We start from the raw sequence: 22,589 nt of genomic DNA on the forward strand, positions 1-22,589 counted from the left end.
TAGAATCAAATGACAGCTCGAAAACTCCAGCTGCAACACAAATACCTGTTGTAGCAACTGCACTAAGCGTTTGCACGTGCTGTCCTTGATAAAGGCCAGAGAGATAAATGACATAATCAGTGCTGGCTATGAGCTTTGAGATGCCAATAGAGCGACGGTTGCCTGACACAATGTGCTCCGAAGTTTCGAAGATCCTGTTAGGATCTGTAACATCTACTACAAAGCTTTCAAAGGTGCCATTTGCTGTCCAAGAGACAGTGAAACCATCTGAGGTAACATTGGAAATCATTAGGTTGCTAAGTTTGGGTTCAGTCACTGAGGAAAGGAAATAATTGGATGAAAGAAAATATTCAGTACACCAGAAATCAATAACTCTTCCCAACATGCAACCTACAAGTTTCAGCAATTAACTGGATTGTATAGCTTAACACACCCAATATTAAATCACCAATATTTCGAGCTACTGATCAAATCTCTTGTGCTCAAAATAAAAAATCTTAAAACGTTACAAGTTTCTGTACTCAATAAAACCTAACTGTTAAAGATAAACAGAAGAGACTTGAGCTCTTTGAAAGCTGTAACATTGCGACCAATGAATAGTAGCAGAGTATAGATATGATTCCTGGGTGGGCTAAAGTTCAATGGAAGATAAATAACAGCAAGAAAAACACTAACATTACAATCCTGTTTTCTCATTTTGTGAAAGTAAATCATGGCACACAAATGTAAAATGCTTTAAAAAAAGGAAGCAATTTACTATCAATTCATTCAGAATTATATATTTTCTCAGTGTTGAGGACAATATCATGGCTTTTTGAGACAGGCTAATACTGTAATCAGAATCAACATAATAATTTCAAACTTTAGCATTTGAGAGCCTTGAAAATATGGACAAACTATTTATATCTTTTAAATGTAAATAGTTAACAAAAACATATCAGTTCATACTAGTAAAAGTTTCAATATTTTTACTGTTAAGATCAGATATAAACTGAGAAATCACTGGATAGACACGAATGTATATTCATAGGAGATTCTGTTGTTCACTATTTTAGCAGAGCTCTTTGTTAAGGCTTATGTTAAAACAATGGACAAATGCTTGTCATATGAACATGTTAAGGATTCATCTGTTGATGTCTCCAACAGAAATATCGAGGCTGCCATCCCTAATGAGCGGGAGTTGGTTGGATGTCAGTGTCAGATGTGAAATGCTGTCACCAAATGTGAAATACTGTCTTTCCAAAAATTAGCACTGTAGAATATGGAGCAAATCAATATGTTTTTTGTCATTGTGAGCTGGTTTAAGATTTTATTACTTGGCATGAGTTGGTAGCTCACGAAATTGCTCAAGTGTGTGGATTCTGGTGATTATTTAACATTTTGTGGATTATTGCGGTGTGGCGGGGGTGGGGGTGGGGAGGGGTGGAGGGAGGTTATTGGATTTAATTTGCACAAGGGTGCTCCTCATCACCCACCGTTACTTCAGTATAAGACAGAGATACCCTAGAGAAATAGTAGTCTATGCCATTATTCCAGGATTTCTACAGATTATCTAAAGTTACAGTGGATGATTAGGAAAGCTTATCCAAATTCTATCCCTACATCTGCTGGCTAGATCTAAATAATCAGTTTTCAATTTTAATACCATGGGACAAATTCGTGACTCGAGTTCAATTTTTTCCTCCCTCGATTGTGCCGGTAAAGAAGACATTTATTTTTTTTCTAATTTTACATTAACTGACAAAGCTGGGCAAGAATCATGTGAGGCAATGGAAAATCCAGATATTCACGCATCCCTGAAATAATGCATGTTGAGTCTCACCTATGAATTAACACAGATAGGCTAGATTTTTATTCTTTATATTCTTTTAATTGCTACATTTCTTCCAACTTAGAGATATCCATTGGAAAGCAGTTTGGGCTGTTCATATGTTGGTAATACCAAGTTAAAACAAAGGCTTTCTCCTGGCTCTGTTGGTTAAGGTATTGAGCAGCTGAGTTAAACAGACCAGAGAAAGCCTGCAGTTCAACCCTGATCAGTGTGTAAAGAGTTAGCTGATCTCACTGAGAGCCATGTAACGGGCTTTACAAATGGCCCTGATACCCTGAGACTCAAAGGAAAGATGGCCTGCCATTCCTGCTCTTGATTGCTATCCAATGACTCCTCCGGAATTGTGTTGACATCCGGGGAGGCTAGAATCTGCTTGACTGTGATGTCTTAATGGTAAAATAGCTTTGTGCCCATTTTAGCCTGCCACTTGGTTGGACACCACAGGGTGACTGAAATAAATGGAATTAAGTCCCATTGATGGTCAATACTTTAGCTAAGGAAATTGGTGCGGAGGGAGGGAAAAAGCAGTAGTTGTCATCTGCAGCACATGGCTGGCTGCCGATATATTTGTTAAAGGACTGGAAAAAGACAAAATAATAATTCAATTGCACTAAGGTTCAGTGCAAAATAACATGATTTATGTGAGGAATCAAATAGGAGTGAAGCTTAGCATTGTACATATACATCATTACTGCTACCATTATTCATTCAAATTATGGGGCTCTGGTTACAAAAATAACAGCTTTCACAGTAATGTGATGTAACTCCATGTTATTAAAGCATCATTTCTAAGTGTATTCTATTTAATGGATCCGTCTTTGAACCATAGAGCTATTAACATTTCTTAACGAAGGTAACTCTTATTGGTTGTATATTGATGTGTATGAATAAGGATTAAAAGTAGGTTTGGATTTAGCTTAAAGGAGGACTTTCTATGTTAATTTATAACACAAACATTTGCAAGCAGATATTACAATCTTATATCACAGTGACAACAATGTTTCTGCAGCCATGCATTTCTACAGTTTGCAATAACAGGCTTGCAAACTGTTCCACTTAGTGGTTTGACATTAATATCTATTTGACTCCATGATTAAAGGAAGCTAGAAAGAAGGATTAAGATTTATGAAAATGTCAAAGTTGTCATTCAATAATAAATAGTTAGTAGGTATTTGAGACATTGCATGTCATGACCTTAGTACTTTGAACAGTAGGTCTGATAAGTATTATAATAATTCTAAGTATTATAAATACAACATTAATAGTTAAATAGTTATTTTGACCTCATGAGTAGGGGTGCCACCTAGCAGATTTTGAATGGCCTCTTTAGAAATTTTGACCTGAAAAACCAGGTCAAATTTGTAAATTTTAAAATAAATCTCATGTCCCACTTTTGTATTCTGCTACGTCAATGAACACTTAGATTTTCAACAATTTTCCAATGCAACAGAGGAATCTGAACTCAAATCATAACCCCACCTTCCTGTCTTTAGCAAAAGGTAGCAGCCCTACAAGTGAGATCGGTTATCAGAGTCCACAGGAAGAAAGGCAGGGACAATGCCAAACCATTTGTAACAACACAAAAAGGTGGTTTGTCATTTTCACACAGACAATCTCTTCAGGCAACAAATCTTCAGGAAAAAAAGGTCAATCTCATTAGTAAAGACCTCTCTGCTGATGCAGAATCTGATGCATTTCCTTAACAGTTGCGCAGAGAGATGTTTAATTGTTGCAATGAAAAAGCAAAATGCCATTAAAATTCATGCATTTTTAGGTCTGTCTAGAAACATTCCAACATTGCTGCAGCCAGTGAGACCATTTCCTGTAAATTCAAATGAAAGAATCAGTGAATGATTTGAGTGAGATGATAATGTCGTTCTTCTTTTCAATGTGGGACCTGTAATAGAAGAAAGGTGACAACTGGAGGTACATTGTGGAATTAAAATATAAATGGTGCCACTGATGGACAGGCTGTTCTTTTCTGTGTGAAAAATAAGAAGGCGGAAAATAAATAAATCGAAATACCTGTTTGAGCTTCAGTGTATAGTGGCTTTGTTTGCTGACCGTGAATTATACCATAGACAGAAACCTCATAGGCAGTAGCAGAATGCAGATGTGGGATGTCTATGAGATACTGATCACCTGGTACTGTGTATGTTAATTGGTCATACAACCCATCAGAGTCTTTAATATCTATAACAAAGCTGTCATAGGGCTCATCAGCTGTCCAAGAGAGTTTGAAGCTGCCGGAGGTAACTTCCGAGACCATTAAATTTTCAAGTTCAGATTCTGGTGAGGTAATAAATGTTATAAAATATTAAATTATGAACCGCAAAACTACACAAGGTAAAGCTCTACAATCACTAACATGCCATTGTGCAGTCTGGAATATAATGATGAATTTGAAGGTGACAAGAATGGGCTTAAAGCAGATCACAAAATTTATAAAACTGGACATAAATATGTTTAAAGCACATGGAACATATATGCAATGGATGGTAAGCGAGAATGTAAAAGTGATCCAGATAATGAGGCAGCATTAGTATAGTATGTAGTGATGGTGAGAATGCAGCAATGGTGAGAAGGCAGCATAATTCCATTCAGTACCACTGTGATTAGAAAAAAAAAATGGTCACCTGTAAAAGAATATATTAATTGAGAGTACGTGCACAATATAACTAAGGCTACTCTTGTACATTCAAGATGAGTTTATCCCTTCATCTTGGAAGATTGAAATTTGTTTTTATTAGCCACCCAGTATTACTTAAAAATGTCACAGCCAAACAAGCAATGATGAGATGCTAGTTTGTCACTGAGTGATAGAGAGCTTAATGCTATCTGCATCATTCATTGCTCTGCACAGGGAGACTTTATTAGAAATGGTGGTGCTATATTGCACTGCAACTCTAAAACATTAAATGGATCATTTTTTATCATATCCTGGAAATCCATTTGAAATACTGAAATGAATTTAGTCAAAGAATAAGTCATGGCGGCTCTAATCTACAAAACAAGTGGGATGAAAAAGTTATCCTGGTGGATCAGCTTCTAATAGCACTGCACTGAGCAATATAGTCTAGGAATGTATGTTAATTGATCTCTACCCGGTTGACAGTAAAACACTCCTAACATGAATGGACTAGGGAGAGGAATGATTGGCTAGAATTTCCACTCCAGATTGCTGTTCGGTTTCCCTGCTGGTAGTCTATGCATGTGAGTGTTATCACGCTGAGATGGTTGATCAGTATAATTGCCCTCAGCACTCCTGGGTTGAGGAAAGAGGGAAATTGGCCTGAGGTCTTGTTTTGAAATCCTATCAAATTATCTCTAATTGGGAATGCAGTTGCTTGGATTTAGGAGCAGGCAGTCAGGCCTAACTGCAATAATCCCCTTCAGTCAAATAACCAACGAGCCCTCACTGTCTCAGGATCACACATGAAGAATTGCCACTGGAGGGCGTTGCTGTCCATGCAACCAGACCCCAGTATGAGTCAGCACCTTCAAGAGTGAAGGAAAAAACTGGGGAGGAAATTTTAAAAGACAACAAATAGATATTGCTTAAGCAATATATTTCTTCACGTGTCATTTTCAGCTGTAATACATAAAGCATCCTGAGTATTTTCCGTACTTGAGATTGATATTAAGACCCAAAAGGGGACATCGTGAGGCTCTTGTCTTGAGACATAAAACCTCATTAGATAGAAGTAAGGTCACAAAATCAGCTTTATTTATGACCTGCTACTGACATAGATTCCCATTTAATGAACCTGTATTCCTGGAATGGAGCTTTTCAAATTTACCCTGTAGGCATTCATGACTGTGCTTCGAATAAGTACTTCTGAGTTCAGAAAGCTAGTTGCTGTATGTGATAATCTTTACAGTTGTCTTTTAAGTTGCGATTCAAAAACAGACCCTGGATATGCACTAAAAATAATGTGCTCCATTTTGGAACTAAATTCCATGCAGTGGTACTAAGTCTAGTGCAGTGGTTATACCATTGGATGGCCTCAAGTAACTACATCAAGATTCATTGCGAACCTGTTCAAAACAAAGCTTCCATAAAATGCCATGCTGTAACATTTGAACAAATGGGACAGAAAACATACAGTGATTACTGGCTGAAGCTATGGGAGAGTTAGAAATGTACGTTTGTCACATGCAGAAGGTAACAAATGCTCCTGCTTCCTAAACAGAACAGGTTGCAGCTCAACACAGAGAAAGGTACTGCCAATGAATGACAAGCATTTGGAATGCAAATAAAAGGTTGGCACAGAAGACTGATGATTTCCTGAATAATGGAAAAGAGTGAAAAGCGGTATGTTGATGAGAGAAGCACTGTTTGATGTTGAGGAATACCTGTTTTTGCAACATCTTTCACTGGTTGTGAAAGCTGGCCTTGGACTACTCCATAAAGCTCAATCTCGTAATCAGTGCCAGCTACCAACCCTGTTACATCAGTTGTATGCTGATCACCTGGTAGGGAAATCTTCAAAGGGACATTCAATCCATTAAGATCCTTTACTGATAAAAGAAAACTATCAAAAGCTCCCTTTTGTGCTGTCCAGGATAGTCCAAGGCTGGTGGAAGTTACATTTTTTACCGCAAGATTCTCTGGCATGGCGACTTCTAGGCTTCGATAGTGTGTATCGCGATAGGATTCTGCAACAGATGTTTTTGGATTAGAATTAACTGAACGATCCATGGGATAGCTTTTTTCATAGACTGGTCAGGTGGGAGAAGCCTTGCATTCTCAATGACTCTGTCCACCTGAGGTTACTGTAAGTATGAAAAACGTACATCAGAAGTTACATTCTCCCCCTAAAAGCTTAGTTATATAGAGCAATCCCTTGTTGAGTTCTGAAAAATAAAAAAAAAAGATCTGTGCTTTGTCATCTCATATTTTGAGGCCTTAGGAAAGAAGGTTTGGTTAAACAGCACCCCCCACCCAACGCCAACAGCATCTATTGATTTTTTTCCTTGCATAGTAGTTTAACTTTGACATTTGTAAAGAGTCAGACTTACCATTTAATGTATTAATCTAATCCATGTTTCGGCAATAGTAGAGGTATTTCTACTTACAGAAGCTTGTGTTTGCCTGCATTTGGGATTCCATTTTGTGGCAGAAGGATTTATTTTATATTTGATTTGTTCAGTTATTTGCCCACTGCCACTGTTCATCTCACACTTCCTTGGTGCAGCTTCATGAGCATCAGCAACCCTTCAGTATCTTGCCTGCATGGCCATCCTTCAGCTCTGAGCTGAGACAGTGTGGCCTGAATCCAGAAGTCCCGCCCCCAAACCTGTCCCCAGCATTTTCGCAGGGGGGGCGGAATGGGGCAGGTTGCACTTTGCACATCAGTGATTCACGGAGACAACTGCATATGTTAAAGTACAGCTGCCTTCAGCCAGGTCCAATTTATGTTATTGGGATGTCCAAAACACGACTTGGACTTTGGATCTATCAAGAGAAGGTCTAAAGTTAGCAGAGATCTTTGGAGAGGTTGGGTACCATTTTGGAGAAGGTCCTGGGACACCTTTGGAGAGGTGGGGTGCCCTTTGGGGTGGTTAAAATTAGACACGAATGTGCATAACAAGTAGATAAACTCATTTGAACTACTGTCAAATTGATTGGAACTGCTAAGAGAACTGTCAGGGGAGCAGTCAAGGGAACTGTCAAGCTGTCAAGATATTTAAATCTCGTGCCCTTTAAAAAATTGAAAAAGTTTTCTACAGTGTTAAAAAAAGTGCATGCTATTTCATTCTTTCTGATAACATAAACCTGGGGACTATCATTATAGGATTAGTGCTGCATAACTGATTTCACAAACTATCATTGTCACAGTGGATGCCTGTCATTTCACAGTTTGATTGACAGCTCCAAATGCTTATAGGGGTGGGGGGAGTTGATGGGCAGGCGTGCTTCTGATCGGCGCCCCCGATCGGATGCGTGGCGCCATTTTATGTGGGCGGGCCAATTAAGGCCCGCCCAGTGTGACGTCCGCATGAAAGCGCTATGCGCTTCCTGTGCGGGTGGGGGGGGGGGAATGCCTAAAATTGAGAGTGCGCTCTTTCGCACATGTGCATGAAAGAGCACACTCATCTCCCTGCGTCTAAGTGCTGACCCAAGGAGGTCGCCTCTACTTTCAAAAATATTAATAGAAAAAAAAATTTCCCTTACATGTCCCCTCATGTGACAATGTTACATGAGTTGGGACATGTTCATAATTTCTAAAAAAACTCCATTAAAATTTTTGAAACCCTACATGAAACCTCATCCCGCCTGTGGATGAGGATTCATGTTTTTTCTACTTCCCGCTGGGGTCATGGCCTGCCCGACAACCTTAAGGTTGGACAGGCAGGTCCACTAATTACTTTAATTGCTCTGTCAATGGCCTCAATTGGCCATTGACAGGTCGGCGGGCGCGCAGCTGATTTTGCTGCGCCCCCGCCTTCCTGAAAATTTAAATGGGGCGCGGTAACATCGGGAGTTTCGCCTGACTTCACCGTGTGTCATTTTACGCATCGGCGAGCGGGCCCGTGGTAAAATCCAGCCCATAAAGTCTTTGAGGTGGGACTATAAATACAAATGCTTGCTGGTATAATGGACTAAGTGGTTGAAGGAATTTAAATGTAGTCAATGTTTTTTTATCGAGTGTTTTTTTAAAATAGTGAATTCATCAATAGACACTTAGAACTTTATTTTACTTCCTTTCAGCATGGGTCCTAAGGTTTGTCCATGGTGGATATTGGGTGAGCAGCATGGAGGGTATAAGTGCAGAGGGGGTGGTTGGGGGGCATGGGTTGGCACTAAATTGACATTAAGTTGGCATAGGGGCTATAATGGACTACGGGTGGTCGGAAGCGAGGATTTAGATTAGCATAGAGGGTTTGAGGGGCCATCGGGAGTTTTTAGGAGGGGCATAGATTGGCATGAAGGGTATGAGGGGCCATGGTGGGTAGGTGGGGGCCCATGAGGTGGCATGGGAAATGTGTGTGTGTTAGGTGGGTGGGGGTGAAGGGGTGTGAGGCGAGCTGGGGGGGGTGGGGGGGGGGGGGGGGGGGGGGGCTAGATTTTGTTGTATTGTTTCTTTTGCTGGATAACTGAGGCTGGCCTTTTGCCCAGCCCACCTTAACACCCAGCAGCCCCTGTGCCACCTCCGAATTGTTTCTGAAGTCGGCAAGCCCGACTCCCATTACAGCCCAACTCCACCGGAATGCAAATCGGAATGTCCGGGGCAGTTTCTCAGGAGTCGGGTTTGCAGAGCCAAGAATTCTCCCCACTCTAGAGAAAATTCTGGCCGGTGTGTTGACAGGCAATTTGACTGCAGGGAAGGTGTCAGCATCATGGTTGATCCTGCCATCACCTGGGGCATTCACCCACACAGGCTTCCCAGCTGAATTCACAGAATAGGAATTAGAAGTGGGAAGCCTGGCCGAGTTTTCCTCCCCTGAGGCCAATAGTACTGAAGCCAATTGGGGCATGTGACTCATGCCCAGAATGAATTCAGCTCACTGAATACACTAGGGATTGAACTAGGTTCCTTTCTGGACTGGAAGCCTTGGTATTAAACAGGCCATCGTGGAGTTGCCAATAACCTTTGAACCATAACTACTGGTCAATAGCAAATTGATCTACAAGGGAGTTATATGCATAGATTAAGTTGAAACAGGAGTTGGCCAATCAATCCCTTGAGCCTATTCTGCCATTCCATCAGATCATGGCTGATCTGTATCTCAATTCCTTTTACATGCCTTTTCTCCATGTCCCATGATAATATTAACTAACAAAAATCTACCAATCTCATTCTTGAAAATTTCAATTGACCCAGCATCCACAGCCTTTTGGAGAGTGCCATGCTTTCAGTTGTCCAGGCCTTAAGCTCTGACATTCACTCCCTAAACCACTCATCTTCCCTACATCCTTCAAAATGTTCCTTAAAACACAACTGTTTGATCGAACTTTTGGTCACCCGTAGGATACATCACGGTGTCAAAGTTTCTTTGTTAATGCTCCAGTAAAGCACCTTGGGGCATCTTACTACATCAAAGGCTATTTATAAATGTAAGTTGTTATTGTTTTTGTTGCTGTTGAGAGAATTCCAGATTTTATCTTCCTTTTCTATGCTGCTTATTTCAATTCCAAATGGTCTATCTCTAATTTTATCATTATGTCCAGTTTTCTGGATTCCCCACTAAACAAATTCATTTCTCTTTAGAAACCCTATTAGGTATCATTTAAGACAAGTTGAAAATATCATCCCTCAATTTTATTTGCTCAAAGGAACATAAGCCAACTTTATGCACCCCTTTTTCATAATTTAAACCTTCGTCATTCTGGTGAAGCAACACTGCACCCCCTCCAAGAGCCCAATACAGAATGCAATACTCAAGATGGGGTCTAACTAAGGCTCTGTAGCATAATTGCAGCATAACTTCTTCATTTTGATATACCAACACCCCTAGAGGTAAGGATCATCATTCCATTTGCCTTTTTAAATACTTTTTAAAAACTTGTGGACCAGCTTTTGGTGATTTGTATATATGGACACCTTTGCTTCTTCAAGTCCCTGGACTCTTAGCATAAAGAAAATATTCAGGCTTGTCTTTCTTGAATCTGAATATCATGATTGCACTCTTCCTCACATTGAAATCCATCTGCCAAAGTTGTACTCATTCCTTTAGTCTGTCCAACTCTCTCTAATTATATTCTCCCATTTGCACAACTTACTGTGCCTCTTAACATAGTGTCATTTGCAAATTTGCATATACAACTCTCAATTCCTTCATCTAAGTCATTAAAATGCATGATGAAAAGCTGAGACTCCGTTATGGCTCCCTGGAGAACACCAGCTATCACATCCCACAATCAGAGAACTCTTCAATTATCCCTATTCTTTGTCTCCTACCTCCCAACCAATTACTCATCCAGTTCACAAGGTTACCTCCAATTATGTGCACTTTCACTTTTGCTAATAACCTTTTGCCTAGGATCTTGTCAAATGTAATGTATTTTAAAGTGGTACCGATAGCCTGAACCCTAGGATCGACTGCTGCCTGAAATTCACCGCCACCCTAAATTCACTGTCTGGTAAACATTGCTTGTAATAAATGCCAGATTCTGAATTGTTAATTAAAAACTGCTTTTCCTACCATTGTAAAGCTATGTTTTTTTCATATTTGGGCTTGCTGGTGCTCAAACAAATGCAGTAGTAAGCCAATTGTAAAAGTATAAAATCGAAAAAACAGCATTTGGTGTTTTCATAACCACAACCTACCCCTACAGCACTGAAGAGAAAAGATTGGACCTACCAGTTTGCCACTGATCTATTGAAACTTGATTTAGCAGCACAAAAACATTGATATCAAAAATCATTAATTTAAAAAAGTTATTTAATGTGCCTGACCAAAAAGGTCAAACAAAATAAGGCGGAAAGAAAGAAAAAGTTCTAATAACCCTTTAGTCCTTGCTCCTGATTCCTTTTCATTGTTAGGACTTTGAAATAGGTCAACAATATTAATGGTATTTCTGGTATTACTGATTTCCGAATTGTGGATTAATGAGGGGGCTCTTACATATATTTAACTCACTCTCATAATTGTTTTATGAAGGTGTTATTCTAAGGTTGATGCTGGCTCTCCACAACAGAAATAAGTTGACGATAGGCTTTTGTGACTGTAGAAGTCTAGCAATTTGAAAATTGTTTTGCAGATCCTGACAAGTCATAACACATGAAAGTTTGGACTGGTATGACGTAAGATGTCCATGTATTTTGTGTATTATGCAAAATGCTTTTATAATAGCAAAGAGATGAAGCAATACCATTTTCATGGTAACTGTTAACATCCTGACAATGATGGTAAAATAATCTAGACCAGATCATGCTGTCCTGTTAAAAATAGAATGTAAATGACATGCCTCTAACAACTACGCAGAAGCATTCTGGAAAGGGATTTGAATTATAAAGGGAAGAGGATCGTTTATTTGCATAGTAGCTCACTGGAGTTGGAATGGATTGTGTTGAGTGTGACACAAGTGTAGGTTTGACCTGTGATTCCTTGATTTCAATTATTAATCTCACTATTGGGAGATGATCAGAAGCAAAGCCTTTTCATCAAGCAGAAAGAGAATTTGCAATGAGCCACACCAGAGAACTCTTACACTCATCCTAGGGGCTGGATATAGAGAGCCGGTGGCAAGAGAATCAGAGCCTCTACTTGATCAGGTCTCTTGAGTACTGCAGGGACAGCAGTGGAATGGAAAGGGAGGAAATTAAATTTGCTCTTTACGTGATTCACCATTAGTGACTGAAATAAATAAGAAATCCATGTTATACCTGAGGTTAATACATAAGATTAATGCCATCATTAGGGTTCAAATTTTGAGGCTTAACAGATTTGACTAAGCAACATAAAAGGTTATTAAAGCTATACCTCCAGAGTTACTATTTGTCGAAATGTTAGTTTCAAACCACTAAACTTTCATTAAAGATAAGTGAGCAAGGTCATTTTTAACTATTATTGGATACGTACCAGCCTATGTTCAACCTCATATATGAATCCTGAGGTAATTTATTTTCAATTCAATATTCCATCACTGTCATGAAGAGATATTGTCTATAATGTTATTGGAAATTATTTTTAAAATGGAATTGTAGTGGAGTCTGTGTGTATGTCTGTGTGTCTTAACTGGATTAAAGCCAACTAGTCTGGGTGCTCTAATGTATACTAGTTTTGAGATGTTAATTGGATAAATGCAAGGAGGATAGAAGGTAAAGTGTGAATTTGCATTTGTTGAATAAAACATTCAAGAGTGGGAGTAAAATCTTGCACCTAGCTAGGAGACACCAAGCAATGTGTTTATTTTTTTCAGCTTACTAATAAAATTGGTGGAATGAAAGGATATTATTGTTAGAAGATGTAACGTTAAAAGCCTGGTGATACAATGGAAAATTTACATTCAAAGGAAAGCTAGGTATAAACAGAAAGGAGTTTGTGTGTGTAAGGCAGAGGTATTTATGGTCTAACCAGCCTGTAAACCTACAACTGTTTCTGCAAAGGAACCAAATTGCAAGGAACCTCATTTTGAATTTATAAGGTCAAATATGCTTTGCCCGGTGTTTGTTTAAAGCCTATGGGTTATTGTCGCCTTGGTGAAGATTTACCTGGTAGTGATTAACTTGGAGATTTGTTTAAAAGTTATTATGGTAGTAATTTGCAGACATGTGTTGTGTTTAATTTGTTGTTAAAATAATAAATGTTTAATTTAGTTTTATATAAAAAACCTCGAGGCTCGGTGGTTTTATTCCTGAATTCAGGGCTACATCTCAAACATACCAATTGAAAATATAGGTTATGACAGTTGTTCAAGTTTCCTTCTGGGATTCAAACAATTCAGCCTTTAATAATGCTGTGTCATAACAATTACAGTGCAAAAACCTGAGCTGATTCACTCCCACAATGTAGTAGGAAGGCTAACTGGCCCTCATGCACATCATATTTTACTAGCATGAGTTATACCATAGGAATCTTGCTTAGTACTAAACTACACATTGGGTACAGGCTGTTAAAGCACCATGATAAGATTACAATCCAATATGCGATGCAATATTCCTTCAATGGGTCAAGAAACCAGTTAACCAAAGAACTTCTGATACCTTTGCCAACACAGTCCATTCAGACACTGAACACTTCCAAAACAACAAAATTTCCGCCAATGTAAATGTTATTTTCATCTTGTACATGTAGCAAAATGTATGAACAGGCACTTAATAATGGCAGAAATGCTAGCATGGAAATCAGGAGTGTACAGTAAACCCCCTCAATAGAATTGCCATAAGGGTAGTGTGTTATGAATCAGCATTAAGAACATTATCTGACTATGGAGGTACTGGATTGGAAACATATTGCATGACAAGAAATTAAGGTTGCTTTCGGTGAATTAAATTAGGTTATCCCACCTCATTTGGATCTCTGAAATTTAGTTGATTGGCAACCAATTATGCTTTGTGAGAATAGAAATTTAGCATTTTTAAGTCTGTTAGCTCAACTAGGGTTCTTTCAATTCTAGCACCTATGAAATTATTGTTTTGTTTCCACCCTCCCCTTTAACAGTTTCTTAGGTTGATGGATGAAGTAACATTCTGCATACGTATGTGAACTCAAATAGCAAGCAAACATGAGCAGTGGTGGCGATGTGGTGTTAGGGAGAATTCCTTTCATGCTCCATCCAGTCTGGCTGTTCTAGTGATTCAGGTCAAAACTCTCATGGTGATATTCAACAAAGAGCAGAAAGACCCCTCCCCCCACCCCGCTGTGTTCAGACAGCTTTCCTCCCTTAATCAGTATCACCTATTAAGAGAATGTCTGGTTTTTTGCCTCATAGCAATTTGAGAGTAATTGATGGCTCAGACGGCTGTATCTTTACCACACATAACAAAGTCACTGCACCTCAGAAAGTAATTTGTCCTGTAGAGTACCTTGAAATGTTTTGCTGAATAAATGCAAGTATTACTACATTGAAATATTTGATTACATATAAGTATTGCAAGTAAAAGAATGTGGCTTCACTTTTAAGATAAGGAAATGGCACATTTTTGAATGTTGACAGAATATTTTTGTCATGGGGGTTTTGAGGGGTTGAAATTTTTCAATGTTAGGCTAAGTCTAAAAGTACAGTACCAGGGCTCTCCCACTGGCGCAGAGATTCCCACAATGAACAGCTGAGTCATACCAACCAGAACACACCTGGGTAGATCCCAATCTGTCTTGCCTCCAAGAATTTATCATGCGTTGTTGCACTAAGATGGTTTGGGAAAAGGTACAAACACCCTCCCCAACACCATGCTCTGCCCCCTCTCCACACCCCCAACCCACACACCAATTAGTAACTCTGCCAATGGCTCCCAAATAATGGTAACTAAATCAGTACAGATTGGGGATCAAACCTGGAAACTTACTCATTGTTAGAGAAAAAAAAGTGTTCAACTACATGTCGGGATATGGGATAAAAAGTGAAAGTATCGGAGCAGCAAACTACTTCTTTATTTAAAAGTCAAGGGCATCCAAATCCAAATGTGCAGATTGGGATTATACTGAATCCCAAATTTTGGAACAGGTTGGATCCTTAATTTCTATGCATTTTCACCTAGTAGGCCATGAATAAAACCTCATCCAACATCCTGGCCTTAAAGTCAGCAGCAATGACTACATTTTATGACACTGCTGTATTTGCATTCCCTATCTTCATTCATGGTTGTCAATGATTTTATGCTTTGCTAGAACTATATTTCCATTTGGACTGTCCCTTAACACCCAGTTATCAGTAACCCCCAGGTCTAAACATATGTTTCCGTTTATCTTATACAGGAACTACCTAAAGGCATGCTGTGATCAATAGCATTGTAAAAAGGGTGGGGGAAGTTCTGTACATTTTTAAAATGAGGAGAGGAAGGGGAAGAGGGGTATATAGGAAAAGATTGTGAATAAAAAAAAATACCTGTTGTGGCTTCTGCATTCAGAGGATCTGAACGCCACTTTCCCACAAATCCGTATAAATATACCTTATAATGTGTACTATCCAAGAGACCAGTTACCTCCGTGTCACGAAAGTCACCATTTAGGGACATTTCCAGTGGTCCATAAAGCCCAGTGGAATCTGTGACCACTATAAGAAAGCTGTCAAAAGATCCATTTTGCAAAGTCCAAGAGAGTTTAATACTTTTGGAAGTAGAGTTTACCACAGTAAGGCTTCCTAGTTTACTATGCAACACCCCTTTCTCTGAATCAAATGAGGGCCCATGGTTAAAACTTCCGTCTTTGTGCAGCCGAGAAGTGAGGGATGTTGTCTGATCTATCAGCTCGCCAACGGGGTTGTTAAAGACAGCTAAAAATAATTTTGAAGGAATAGTGTTTCAAAATGCTATGCCATCAGCAGAACAATAATAAAACAACATTGTTAAAAGAGTTATGTTTCCAGTTACACAATGTCATGAATTGGGATGGGCGGTATTTTATCTCATTTCTCGTCACGTTAAAATAAATGGTTTACCCCACGATCAGTTGTAGCAACTGGACTTGATGTGCATGGCCAATTGTGCGAACGATGGCAAATGTTGGGATTTTAAATGACTATTGTTTTAGCAGTAACTGGAAACACTTTGGCATCCATATAAAGATAAAACTGGTAATTGCACTACATAAATGTCAAGCGGCAGCACTTGGTTTCTCAGACAGGCGCCTGTTACAAACTTCAGCACCCAGCTATTAAGGACGACATGATATTGGGAGAAATTAGTATACTGAAGGAAATGAATGAAGCAAGTTCAAAATATTCAGAATTGAGGAGTAGATTGCTTTAAAACACTAATACAATATTAATACACATGGATAAAGTTTCAAACGTCATGCTTCTGTCTATATGGTAGCAGCATTCTAGCCTCAGCTACAATTAAAGCCTTCTTTCTAAACAATGCAAGTCACACAGACACAAAACGGTCACAAGTTCCTGCAACAAGCACAAGCAAGTGACAAGAGGACAATCGCCCTCCAATTTTATGCTAGCCTTTTCTCCATTCCACGCGCTTTTTACACCGCTCCTCTGCACAAGATATAAGGGCTGAACATACTTTCTACCATTCAACAAATTACAAAGGACTGGGACAAGAGACAAAACCCATTCAACAACTCTCGAAACAATTAATAAGCCATGCGGACTGGCGTCAACTTTACACACAAGTGCGCATGCTTTTTTTAATTCTCAAGCTGGAGCCGAAATATATGGGATAGGGGTAGGGGGGGGGGCACATATTCCAGCAAATCTGGGACAACGTGCTGATGAGAACATGAATGCTCGGCCATGCAGGCAACAGCCCAACTAGCTGTTTCATAATAGCCAGGATTCTCTATGCAACACCAGTTTTAGTAGATCTTAACATCACTATAACTGAAAGGTAGTCTGGAAACAAAATGGTAAAGCTAAATACCTGTGGTAACTCTAATGTTCAGCGGCTCTGAGCGTTGACCACCAGCAATTCCATAAAGAGTTATCTTATAAGGAGTGGAGGGTATTAGGCCTCTTATTTCAGCAGCTAAATCATCATCAGTCACGGAGATCTCTGTCTCATCATCGGCTCCAAGCTCACTGCTATACTTTATGATAAAATAGTCAAAGTTTCCTATTTCTGCCATCCAGGAAAGTTTGATAGTATCGGAGGTTACATCGGAAGCAGTTAGGTTACTGAGTTCAACATCACCAGTCCCGGAAAACTCAGGCACAGAAGCTTCTACTATCAAGGGAACAAGTGGCACTGATTTTCTTCCATTTGGAAGAGGCTGGCTGGCCTCCTCCTGAATATCAGTGAATGCTGGCTCCGGCATCGCTACAAAAGGTAGTTCAAACATTTTAGTGCAAATCTGTTCAGTAGTATTGAAGGAGGAAAAACTGTTACAATTGTGCATTGCTTAATCAAAAGTCAGCTGCTGCATCTGCAATATCACAGTTATTACACTTAAGTCCTTAAAAAAAAGTTAATAGCCTGAAAAAGATGCAATTGATTGAATTAGCTTTCATGTTGGTTCCTGCAAGCGACCTAATTAAATGGAAATAAAAAAAGCACAACATTAGAAGCAATCAATTTGTTTTTCTATTACAACAGTATGGAATTATTTGATTATCAGTGTTGGGGAGGTGTGGGGTGGTGGTACAGATCTGTGCCTGGGCCTGAAGTAGGTGTACAGATTTGTGCCTGGGCCTGATGTAGGCGTGGGTGCATTGGAGCCAGTTTAATGAGATAGGGAACTGTCATCCTGCCTCATTTTTCAGTTTGACCATTCACTAGGCACTCTAACGCTGGCATTCCCTAAACACAGGACACAGTGGTTTGGCCTCACCCCAAACCATACTGAATAGAGTGTCTGGGATGTGAGGGTGAGGGGAGGGTGTCAGGTGCAGGCTGAAAACTGTAAGTAGGATTTTCTGTAAAAGTTTCTCCACCGTCTCCAGATGTTTAAGTTGAAATGGGACATCCTGGTAGCTGTGTGACAGTTTGCAGGACTAACTGTGGGCCTCACTTCCCTTTCTATCAGTATGAGACCCTTTCAACGGATGGGTCAGTTACATGGTTGCCCCTAAACCATATAAATAGCTTTGGATAGGAAATTCAGGTGCTCTAAGTCCTGGAAAGATCCAATGCATATTAGGTGGGAAGCTGTTGTCCAGGACGAGGTTAGAGAAGGTGGGACTGTATTTTGACTGGATACAGCACTCTTTTGGATAGAGTGAGATTATGTTGGAGTGTGGACTACCTCAGGAATAGCATCATCAGGGATAATGAGGAGTACACTATTTACTCAAAAATTGTCGGAAAAATGAATTCTGAGTATTTTGTTCTCAGTGCTCACAGAGCAAGTATACTTCAAAAAAGATAGATTTGAAAGACTGCCTTAAGTTAAATACTTTTAAGAAAAGCACCTCCTGATATATGGACTCTTTAGCAACATCTCTTTAAAGTTGAGCAATAGCTCCTTGTGTTACTTGGAACAGTTTCTTAAAGGAGTAAAACACTGCTAAGCAAGATGTCCTCAGCTAGGGATCAGAATAGAAATAACTGCAAGATGATCAAATTAATAACAAGGAGAATGTTATTTTGGAATTTATCTCTCATGCTTTGTTTTTGACTGAAAATATTTTCCTGTTGCAGCGGACACAGCAGGGAGGACTGCTTGTAGAATACATTTAATATACTGTGGTATTTAGGAAAATTATATTGCTGAGGTTTAAATATTAAAACTGCCTAATGAGTATATTTCCAATCAGATTGCTTGTAAGTATGCCAGCTCAAAATGGAGTTCATTTTATTTTTGTGTCACACGGAATTTTCACCTGAAAGCTTTAGGCATCCAGTTTGACTAAACTTGCAAAATCACAGACTCTTCGCTTACTCTTGTCAAAATTGCAGGAGCATTAAGAATTCTTTTTCCTGATATCAAATAAGCTATTAAATAAGATTTCATAAACATTTTTCAATACATAGTATTGTTTGCTATTACTTACATGCATGTATGCATACACACAGACATAGCCATATCTTATTAGGTAGTTAGTAGTAATGAATTAATTATTGAAATAAAAGACTGAAGTAATTCTCCACAATAGGGGAGTTTTTTTTTTATTTCAATATTCCTACAAGGCCTTCATGCTGGACAAAGCAACAATCCTGTAAGTCTATATCAGTTCCATCCAACATTTAAATCTAATTCTCATATTGAAGTATATTAGTTGGTTTGCACATTCTATTGTATTGTAAACAGCTTTGGGGATCTAAAAGCTTAACATGGGGTATCTGCAATAAGCAGTCACCAAACTATTCATGGGCCTGTAAGAAGATTAAAATGGATGTCATTTGGTTAAGAGCAATTGTATTTTATGCTTAGTTAGGCAGGTTCCAGTTGAAATGCTTAGTTGACACCATTATCATTCAGGACCGAAGGATGAGTAGGAAAAGTTAGTACTCTACTGACTACATCTAGCAGGGAGCAGGTGAAGGGAGCCAACTGTGGGAAAGCTCACATATTTCCAGTAGATCCTATTCTTTTATAGGATTCATGGAATATGCTGCAGCACATAGCTTGCCCTTTCAAAGAGGTTTCATGTACAGCGGCAAGCACATGACCTGAACCATCAGTAAACAATGCTAAGATGGAGCTACAGAATCTGGTAAAGTACCTGTAGTGACAGATCCGACCAGGGGCTCTGTTCTTGCTGTGCCTCGAAGAGCCATAAGCGTCACCACATACTCAGTGGCAGGCTTCAGATCAGTGAGAGCGACTGTAGTCTGGTCTCCCTTCACAATAACCTGCTGCGTTTCTCCATGGGTTTTAGGATTATAATTCACAACAAACATGTCAACGGGAGCTAAAGGAGCTTCCCAAGCCACTGAGGTACTTGTGGGGGTTACCTCAGAAAATTTAAGACCTCGCAGTGCTTCAAGGCCTGTGAAATTTTTTTAAAGAGTAGAGAATTGCACATGAATCCATCTGGTAACACTTCCATGTCATATATTCCTCTGAACTGTGACAAACGTGAACTAAGAAAAGACATTACGACAAAGCTGTTCAATTTACCCTCCATGCTCTTTGAGAATTGTCCGCCTTTCTTATTTCCAATGACTGTCTGTTATACTTATTGCAAATACTATTGCTCTTAGAAGTAGGCATTGTAAATTGCTATCTGGACACCTTAATAATTGCATTAGAACTGAAATATGGTGCAGTAGTATCTAAGTTGAAGGATATTTTATATATGTCAGTTTGCAATGACATTCTATAAAATAGCTTTGTAAAGAACATATGATAGATCAAACAACAAAAAACCTCAACCAAAAAAAGCCAATCACATATTGTGTGACAATAACAAATAACTCTCAAAATAACGAGTGTGTACTAGGGATAGTGAAACCATGTCAAATAATTCAGCCTAAAAATTGCAGTCAATAATTATTTCTTAACTTTAAAATAATTGTTTGATGTAATTTATATCATGAATTGACTAGGTTAAAAAAATACAAATTAAAAAACTATCTGTTAGAAAAAAGTATCCCGCATGATTAGATACATTATTTTAATGTGTTTTGTAAAATGGCACTGCTTTTCCAAAGACTTAGGCACGGTTACCTTTCACAAAATCTTGTTTATAATATAGAAATGTAACAGAAACTGCTGGAAATAAACAGCAAGTCCATCAGCATCTAAAAACAGAAATGACAGACAAATAGTTTCTGTCAAAACCTTTCATCATATCTTTGTTTAATATAAAGGACCACCTTTTGAAACATCAATCCAACTTAGCCTTTTCTAGATACAAATAGATTTGTGTGTTTCCAGCATTTTCCCTTTCTTTGGAGATTCAGATTTTTTCCCCCTTTAGTTTAGTCTATATTATAAGAACATTTTATTTTATTAATATATTCTCAGTTTTTATTCCCTTGTACCATATGAAAAATATACTTAATTGTGGATTTAAACTCAGGGCTAGTTTCCATGGGGATCCTGTTCTGGTGAATTAAGTTTCAGCAAGCTGGTATGCCTCAGGTGCCATGGTGATTTTAATCACCAAGCATCATTTAAATGCCTTAAACGGGTGTGTGGAGGGTACAGAGTGCTTACTGGCAGAGGAAGATTGGGTGGTCAAGGGCTGCCCGCTGGCGCCTAGAGAAATAATGAAAAGGGGTTTTGAGAGAGTCCCCCTTGAGGGTGGGGGCGTGGGGTGGTACTGGGGACAGGTGAGCTCACAACTTTGCTTGTGGGGTCCTGAGAAACAATTCTGCTCATTGAGGCCCCATAAAACACCTGGGAGCCTTTTTGTCCTTCCTACCAACTGTCAGCATGCTTCAACCTGGGAGCAAAGCGGAGCCAGCTTCCCCACTTGTAATCTGATTAAAACTACATTGAGGTCCGACTGACGATATAGGACCTAAATTCACAAGCTTCCTGCTTGGTTTAGGTGGGTGCCTCACCAGCCTGCAGAACCTCATGGATTAATACTGGAGATTCCTGGAGAGGGTCGAACTCCAAATGGGTAAGTAGCCTACCAAACCCAAATCAACCCTTTAAACCATACCAAATAATTCAATAATGAAACATCCTCATTGTTTATCTACTAAGTTAATATCCCTATTTGCTTTTCAAGGAACTTTGAAAATAGGTACAAAAGGGTTGGTAAAAGCTGAGAACTTAACATAGCTTTGATAAGTTGAAGGGAACTGGTTGGTGGAGGATGCAGTATTAAAAGAGTTAGGAGCTTGTGTTGCACTTAAGTGTACAATGATAGTTCAGAGATTTTCTTTCTTCCTGATTATTACCTTCATGAGAACTCTTAGATTACAATGAACATGAGAAAAGCAATCAGTACATTTTATATTAGTTTGAAAGTACTAATAACTGAGAGGGAAAATAACAAAAAATAAAGTAAAATAATAAATATATTCATTTATTTAGTTGGCTGTTGAAGCCTTCAGGTTCTTATTCTTTAGAAAGTTTAATTAGTTGTTTTGGCAGCCACTGCTTTTTATTGGTATGTAGCAGATATTAATTTACCCATTAGGTTTTTGTCTTTTTTTAACACAAACAAGTTGGTTAGCTCATTTGGTTAGATGGCTAGTATGTGATTCAGAATAACACAGAGTACAGGTTCAATTCCTGCTCCAACTGAGGTAGACTTGGGACCTGCCTCCCTGTCTGATGCGGAGTGGTACCTGTGAATCAATTGTCTCCCTCTAACAGAAAGATGCCTACAGTCTCTCATGGACTATGGCTAGCTAGCTGCCTACCTACCTAATTATATAAGATTCAGGGAGGAGATCCATGGGTGCATCAACATTGCTTTTAAATGAGAATTTTGTTGTTTTCAAATGATGAAATAATATGGGTTTGTGATCTGAAGGAATATTTTACAGTTATGTATTTTTGATTTTTCTTTTCCCTGATAATCTTTCATCTCCTCTTCACTGGCTACTTCCTCCAGTTCAGTTCCATGGACACCTGATCTGTGGTACCACATCAAAGTAGCCCCCATCTGTCTGTGGTTCCCAATATCAGCAATATGTGTTAGTCAGGAGAGGCCAATAATGCTGTCACCTGACAACCAAACATGAGCACTTCCACTGTGATCACAAATTCCCTGGTTAATTTCTCCCCCAATATCCTGAGAAGACTCAAGTCAGTTGTTTCAATCCTAAGTTTTTGGCTTGAGATCAGCAACTCT

General features: G+C 39.0%; 1 protein-coding gene across 3 annotated transcripts in view; it reads right to left on the minus strand.

Annotated features, from left to right (window-relative positions):
- tncb (tenascin Cb) overlaps positions 1-22,589 on the minus strand; it is a 147,688-nt gene that overhangs the window by 38,204 nt on the left and 86,895 nt on the right. The window contains exons 11-13 of one of the 3 annotated variants that reach the window (XM_078550324.1): positions 16,813-17,208; positions 6,188-6,490; positions 3,857-4,120 (exon numbers count right to left, since the gene is read on the minus strand). The exons of 1 other annotated variant lie outside the window; for it this stretch is intronic. In XM_078550324.1, the coding sequence (XP_078406450.1) occupies positions 3,857-4,120; positions 6,188-6,490; positions 16,813-17,208 (963 nt within the window). The remainder of the gene's footprint in view (positions 1-3,856; positions 4,121-6,187; positions 6,491-16,812; positions 17,209-22,589) is intronic. One more of the 3 variants, XM_078550325.1, reaches the window with a different exon arrangement.

Source organism: Cetorhinus maximus, chromosome 10 (genome assembly GCF_964194155.1).
Source record: "Cetorhinus maximus chromosome 10, sCetMax3.hap1.1, whole genome shotgun sequence".
NCBI classification, from domain to species: Eukaryota; Metazoa; Chordata; class Chondrichthyes; order Lamniformes; family Cetorhinidae; genus Cetorhinus; species Cetorhinus maximus.